Source organism: Citrus clementina, unplaced genomic scaffold, assembly GCF_000493195.1.
Source record: "Citrus clementina cultivar Clemenules unplaced genomic scaffold, Citrus_clementina_v1.0 scaffold_6, whole genome shotgun sequence".
Lineage (NCBI taxonomy): Eukaryota > Viridiplantae > Streptophyta > Magnoliopsida > Sapindales > Rutaceae > Citrus > Citrus x clementina.
The window spans coordinates 9,727,394-9,735,139 of record NW_006262139.1 but is presented as its reverse complement, the minus strand read 5'-3'; the positions used below and the strand labels follow the sequence as shown (position 1 = coordinate 9,735,139).

General features: G+C 32.9%; 1 protein-coding gene across 1 annotated transcript; it reads right to left on the bottom strand.

Annotated features, from left to right (window-relative positions):
- Window positions 1-3,992: 3,992 nt before the first annotated feature.
- Window positions 3,993-7,486, bottom strand: LOC18039398 (protein LTV1 homolog). Its single transcript, XM_024182526.1, has 6 exons — window positions 7,463-7,486; window positions 6,881-7,249; window positions 6,352-6,789; window positions 4,913-5,464; window positions 4,593-4,720; window positions 3,993-4,416 (listed from the first exon to the last, which is right to left on the bottom strand). The coding sequence occupies exons 1-6, from the start codon at window positions 7,484-7,486 to the stop codon at window positions 4,413-4,415; spliced, it is 1,515 nt and encodes a 504-aa protein (XP_024038294.1). The 3' UTR covers window positions 3,993-4,412.
- Between the last annotated feature and the right edge of the window lie 260 nt (window positions 7,487-7,746).

Genomic DNA, 7,746 nt, shown 5'->3' with positions numbered 1-7,746 from the left:
TATCTTTACAAATTACAATTACACTTGCATAAAAACTTTTTTTTGTGTACGCATGCGAAAAAGAAGTGAAAGGCCACAAGGTCACAACCACGATTGTTGGCTTTTGATTATTCTTAAATTAGGAAATAGAACCGCGCTTCGCGCGGCTTTGAAAAAAGAATTTAGTATTATCTTTTTTTCTTACTTTGCACTTGATGAAGCTGATAAAAAATATGAGTGGATTTTAAAAAAAAAAAGATGAGGCAACCTTATAAAACTAATGTTATTTATGAAAATTAATTTTTTTTGTTAACTTTAAAATATATATTAATGTGTATAGTATAAGTGTACAGACCCTTATCCCTTTTGTAGTTGTTGATTAGTTCCAAATTATATTCCACTTGCTAATATGTTAGAACATTTATATATCTTTTTTTTCCAACCAGCTCCGATGATCTCAATATCACCCACACCACATAAACTTCTGACAACATCTGTAATATTATGCAAAAATAATATAAACATGTTAAAACATAAGGATAAATAATTTCTAATATACACTTAAAGATTAACAAACATTAATAATTAAAAAAAAATACCTGAGAGGATTATGTTATCATTCACACGTATATCAATCAAATTCGGAGATATTAATTGGAATCCATTGATCGGAATCTTAACAGTTCCTTCTTCTAACCTCTTAAGCGAAGTTATAACCAATAAAATAATCTTATACTAATTTGAAAGTGGTCTATACTCGCCTATAGTTGAAACAACTTTTAAATTTTTGACACTGTACAAAGAACCCTCACTCAACATGTGCCTAAACCTTATCACTAAATTTTTTCTGATGCATGCATTAGATTTTCCTATGAAAAAAAAATGCTACATTAAGTGTAAAAAAATTGGGAAAAAAATTAGAGAAAACAATGGAAGAATGAATTTTTTATACAATCTTTTCATCAATAAAAATTATGTTCACACTAATAAATTCTCCATTCTTTTTGGTATTAACAGACTCTCACATCTTACAAAGCCTAATCTTTATCATCCAACTATCTTTATCATTGTTCAACTCATAAAGAAAAGAGTACTTCATGAAGCACACGATACTAAAAATTCAAATAAGTTAAAAAATAAAAACACAAGAATATTTCTAAAGAGGATGTTGGTTAAATAAAAAAAAAATACAAACCTAACAAATCTTAATACTTAATGTTAATAGAGTTTGAAGAAGCCAAAAGACACTAAACAAAAGGTTGCATAATTAAATATAGGATTATGGCATTAAAATTAGGCTCTAGTGGCATTGGTGAGGGAAGATGTAGGAACATTCATTCCTATATTAATTAATTGATCTATTTTAAGCCACTAAAGTTTAGTTGTTGGCTTAATAAAATAAATGAATATTTCAAGACTTATAATTAATTATTATTAATGGTTACATATATTGTTAAATTTAAATAGAAAGAGGAAGAGACATGTAATCTTTTGTGATCTAATAATTATTCTCTATTCATTTGCTATTTTTAATATTTTGTAATGTACTTATTTTTTAATCTCAACGTATATATTAGATAATAGAGAATATAAAAAAATGAGAAATAATAATGCCATAAATCTTAAATACTTAATGTTTATAGAGTTTGAAGAAGTGAAAAGGCATTAAATAAAAGGTTGCATAATTAAATATGAAATTATGACATTAAAATTAGGCCTTAATGACATTATTGAGGGAAGATGAAGAAACATTCCTTTCTATATTAATTAATTGATGTATTTTAAGTCATTAAAATTTAATTGTTGGCATAATAAAATAAATGAATGTTTCAAGACTTATAATTAATTATTATTAATGGTTACATATTGTTAAATTTAAATAGAAAGAAGAAGAGATAGGTAATCTTTTGTAATCTAATAATTATTTTTTATTTTTAATATTTTGTAATATAATTATTTTTTAATCTCAAGTAATATATTAGATAATAAAAAATATAAAAAGATAAAAAATAATAAATTAATAATATCACATCAGTCCTTTGTAGTTCGAGCTTTATACATATAGATATTGATGCCCGCACAACTTGTAAGTGAGTCGGTTAGGATATTTGGTTCTCGCCCGCAAGTCCCGTTTCGATTCTTGGCGACAGAGATTTATAATTTTTTTCTATTTTATTTCGGCTGGATGGGCTTTTCGTGCAGATCTCTCAAGGGCAAGTCTAACGGGGCAGACTGTGGACCAAATTTCAATATTGATGGATGTTCTTTCTTATGATTTATATGTCACTCTGTAACCATTTTTATTCTAATTTCCATTTTATTTCTGCGAAATTAGTAAAAGGACATAAAGAAATAGATAAACAGTTAGATTTCATGGAGGAATTCCATCTCCAATCCTGCACTGCGTTAATTGTATGCCACGCCACTTTAAAAGCATGACTACAGAAAACTATGGCGTGTATTAAAATGAAAAATAAGAGTGATTTTCTTCCATAAACGAGAATTTTTAATCTATATTTTTGAAATAGTAATGACAAGAACTAGCATTTGTATTTTTACTTTTCTTTATTTTATTATAAGGTGGATTCTGTAAGTCTCGAAATTAAAGGGAATTTCAAAATACTATATGAAATAAAATGAAGGTCCAATATCACAACTCTTTAGATTATGAATTAACAAATAAAAGCAACGGTTATTCTCTCTAATGTTTTAGGAATTAAGATGATGTAAGATTGTGTTTTGATTTACAGTAGCGTTCAATTAAAATCCTGATGAAATTCAATGAGCGTGACATTATCTATTCAATTTTCATTTGTTCCTAGTAAAATACGAAATTCCCAACTAGTACACGTATTTGAATTGCTGTGAGTTGGATTCCTTATATCCTAACGACATGATCGCTCATGTTTAACAATGAAACGGCAAACGGCAACTGAAATTAGAGCCAAGACGCCGAAATTGAAGTTTGTTCTTGTGAAAAGCATCATCTATTTCGTCTGCAAAGAAGGATCAATTTAATCAAACACAGGTTCTAGCTAAGACAACAACTCTTGTATTCACATAAGCATAAATCAACTAAAATTAAAATAACGGTGGTTCCTTGCAGAACAAAACAGTAGACAGAGTGTAAAAGCTTTCAAGAAGTACGCACAAAACACACAGTATAAGCACGTCTCAGTTTAGCAGAGAGACCATTTGGGCACATTATATGTGTGTTCATGCCAGTCATATAGACATTGTTCACTGTGATAGCTACGGAATCATCATCATCTTCACCACTGCTGCCATTATCACCCACAGCTTCTGCATCATCTTCTCCTCTACATCCACTTGAGGACTGGAACCAGGAAAGCAAAAAGCACTACCAGATCGAACCAAGCTTTGGAGATTATGGAACCTGGAACCCAACACCAAGATCTGGAGGACCCTTTTCTGCCCCCGTTCCTCATGCGGAAAAATCATGTCGCACTTCTCTTCCCAATTCATTTCATTCTGATTTCCCCTTCCCCAACACTGCTTCATTGCCTTAGTGCAGTCATAGGGCACTCTTCTCATAATCCAACCAGCAATTTTCTTACAACTATTTTACCGAGTTTGCTAGGTATGTACTTGTACGATAAAGGGGCTTGTATGGATTAGTGATGCATTCCAGGAACTGCAATCCTCAAATATATTGCCCATGGTTTACACTATCACATTGCCTGTAAAAAGATTTTCCCCATAATTTTTCTTTAACAAATTGTATTGGGTACCATCCAAACAAGAAGCAACAAAGGTTTAATCTGGGATTCGATTCAGCCTATTCTATTATCAAGGCAAATTCTACACTATAAACAACATTATAATGAAAATCTCTATGCAACCTTTCTTGAAGTAAATCCCATATGTTCCGCATTAAAAAATATAGAATATTAGATATATCAAGACAAGAACATGAGAGAAAAAAAATTATCATCTCATTGCAAAGAAACAACCAAAAAACAAAATTTAAGACCAAAGTGTGTCCAGTAATATAAATAAATATGCATAAATATGAACCAAAAAGTGCATGACAAAAGAGTTCGACCGCTAACTACAGCCATAAGCAATTCTATTTGTTCATTTGTATTTTGTAGGTCATACATATATATATATATATATATATATATATTTTAATAACAAACCTAGGACATACTTTATGATTATGACATAAAACAACATATCAAAAATAAAAATATTAAATATTAAACTAAAAGAAGCGAAATCAGTTTGCTGCTCCCATGCCCATATTGGAAGGCAATAAAGGATGGGTAGACACATGGTGCCTCTGCTTATCAAAGATTGTAGTTGTGATCAAGTTGTTTCGTGCGTAGCATCAACCTCAAAAAAAGGAAGAACAAAAACCTGCTGCATGCATGATCACACTGCCTTGAGCGACTATCTGATGTCAAATTTTACCTATTTCAAAACAAATGAGCAATCAATTTTCCAATCAATTGATTATTAGAGCATTATCCAATCAAGCTTCACAAACACACCTTTAGATATTAAATAATCCAAAAGAATATTCATCCAAATTTCTTACTCATGATGCAATTTCAATTGAAAGAAAATTTGATGATCAAAATACTCACATCAGATGGACGGAAGACGGGCAAGAAATAGCGGCAGCCTTTTGAGCACGCTGCGCTTCACACCTATACAGCTCCTTCATTTCCTTTTTCGCTCTCCGAGCTTCACGTCGTCCCTCCTTCACTGCAGCCTGCATGCAGTACATGTCCTTATCAAATCACATTTAAGTGAACATAGATAAACAACATAAACCGAAGACAATATTTGAAATTTTGCAACCATCTGAAAACAAGCAAGAAGACTGTCCACAAACAATAAGGTGTACTACTATGTGGCACATGCACAAAAATATAACGAGAAATCTGGAGTAACAAGCAAATACCTTCCGTTCTCTCTTCTCCTCTTTTGATTCTTGGCCATGCTGCTTCCTCTTCTGCTGTTCAGTTTTTGGGGCACCTGAAGACTTCACTTTTTCCCTAGCTGCTTTCCCACTAAGAGGCAGATAGTCCACAGGCAGCTTCTCCTTTCCTCCAAGGGATATGACATGATTGGGTGCATTCAAGGCTCCAGAGAAGGTTTCAGCCAACTTTTTCTTTCTTGCTAACCCTGGAGCTATAATTTTCGCTGGATGGTTATCAAGGTTTGAATACGTAGAAACAATAGTCTCACAATCCCACTTTTCTGACTCATCACTACTTTCCTGCACAATGACTACCTCATCGTCTTCCCTTTCATTTTCATATTTTTCAGCATATTCCACGCAACGACGAATAACATCAGGTGCTGGAACTTTATAATTATCATCAATTTCCAATTCATCTTTTACATGGTCATTGAAGACAAGCTTGAGCTTATCCGCAAGACATTCATCTTCCTTCGCTATGTCACCATCATAACCATCCTCGCTATCAGTGCCATATTCTTGACATTCAAGCTGTAACAAACAAAGCAGCGTCAAATATGAAAGAATATTAATTTAGACCCCGCTACAAAAAAAGAAATGATCCATAAAAAAGAAAAAAGAAAAGAAAAAATAGTGTGGTTGACTTGCAATCCAAAATTCTAATTATATATAAAATTAAAAAAAAATTGCTTAAGCTTTGGAGTTGATTGTGAAAGACAAACATAAAACAGGAAGATTAACAAATTACTCAATGCATGAGAGATGCAATAATAAACATTAGAATCCATAGGAACTGGTAAACACTCATAAAATTTGCTTAAGCTTTGCAGTTGATTGTGAAAGACAAACATAAACCAGAAAGATGACTTAAGAGTAATAAATTACTCAATGCATGAGAGATGCAATAATAAACCTTAGAATCCACAGGAACTAGTAAATGCTCATATACAATGCTCTATCATAAGAGCTCAAATACAATGTCATCAAATTCAAATTTTCTGACTAAAATGAGTTCTAACAATGGGCAAATTGTGCCAGTATGTTTCTGATTTTACTCAAACTAAACCAACCATTAATTTTCACTAATTAGTTCCTTGAAACCAGTCAATGAAGGATCTCAAGTAGAATGCTTCCTTATAACGGATTTGAAAACAGTAGCTGTTTAGCCTCCTAGCAACAGTCCATAAAATTGAAAGCTTTCTAATTCATAAGCTATTTTCCCTCACTCATGATTCTTAAAATCTCAATATGTCAGAAAAAACAATAATGAGTTATGAGCCATGCAGAAAACATGTCTAGATGCATGAATTAATCAGAGATCACTTGGTTGCCTCGTAATGAAATCTTAACGATCAAATTAAAAATCCACTCAGAAATAAAAACATAAAATAAAAGTAACTCTGGATAAAGAGCATAACCAAATCAAATTGTTCATCCAGAAGTCGACGCATCCGTGGCTTCTCAGTCACACCTTCATATCTTACTTCCTCCAAAACACGATTTCCTTCTTGAACTGCAATATGCCCATTCCTCAAAGTAAGATACCCATCAGCAGCAGCATCAACCACTTCATCAACAACTTTATATTCCTCAGACAAATTCAACTTCTCATCAATGCCTAAACTTATTCCTTCTTCGGTACAATTCGCTTGTAAAACAAAATCCTCTTCCAAATCCTCAACATCAGAACCTAACGGTGACAAATAACTATCATCAAGCAACGCTGCCACTTCAGGATCAACTGCTCTCTGAACCTTAACATTATCTGTCTTCGATGCCACACTATAAATTGACTTCTCACTAGCCTCATTCTCATTTTTCACTTCCAAAATTTTAACTCTTGAAGCCTCATAAGCCTACAAAAAATGTAAATAGTTAAATAAATAACATTTGTCCCAATCGATAGCTAAATTTAACTGAAAAAAAAAAGTTCCAAAAATATCGAACCTTGATATCATGAGGGAGCTCATAGAGCTTGGACTTGGGGTTTTCATAAAAAGCAGACCCACCACTATTATTTTTAATTTCCCTTAAATGAGTTAAATAGTTATAGCCATCATCGGGAAACCCTAAATCCAGAATTTCTTTCCTTATACGCTCCGGCAGCGGAGCCGTTCCAGTGGGCGTACTAGTTCCTGCTTCATCATCATTGTCATCAGGTGCGTCAGCGAATATTGAATTGGAATCATCATAATTGTCATCTAAGGCGTTGACCGAGCAGGGATTGTTGTCGATCCGGACAAACACTCGGTCATTGCCTGGTATTGTTTCATCGAAGATGGGATCCGAGGAATCACGAGCAAGTATGTTAGAATCCTAGTCTTAGATCTGCATTATTTCCTTTTCCGTTAAGGTTTAGTTATTAAGTTATTATGTTATTAGGAATTATTATTTTCGTAGGATCTCTTTGGCTTATATATAAGGAACTGTTGCTACTTTAATAAAGAATAAGAATTGCTTCTAAAACTCTCTTTTCCCCTTTGGCCACTTCTTCTCATTATTCTCATCAATTCGTCTCTTCTAAATTGCTATCTCAAAGCAGTAGCCTAACATCTGGTATCAAAGCAGTTTTTTTTCTTGGGCATAATGACTGTTAAGGAACTGGAAGAAAGGGTAGAGCAATTATCTCATCAATTCAATGAGAAGGTTGAGGTCTTATCCCAACAGTCCAACGACCTCCAAGAATTAATCTTAAGTCTCCGCGATCAATTCATCCAGTTTCAAGAAAATAGAAACAACAACCAACCGTTACAAAACAATAATCAACAACCCGAACCTGTAGGACGTATTGGAGGAGCACTTGTGCAACCCCG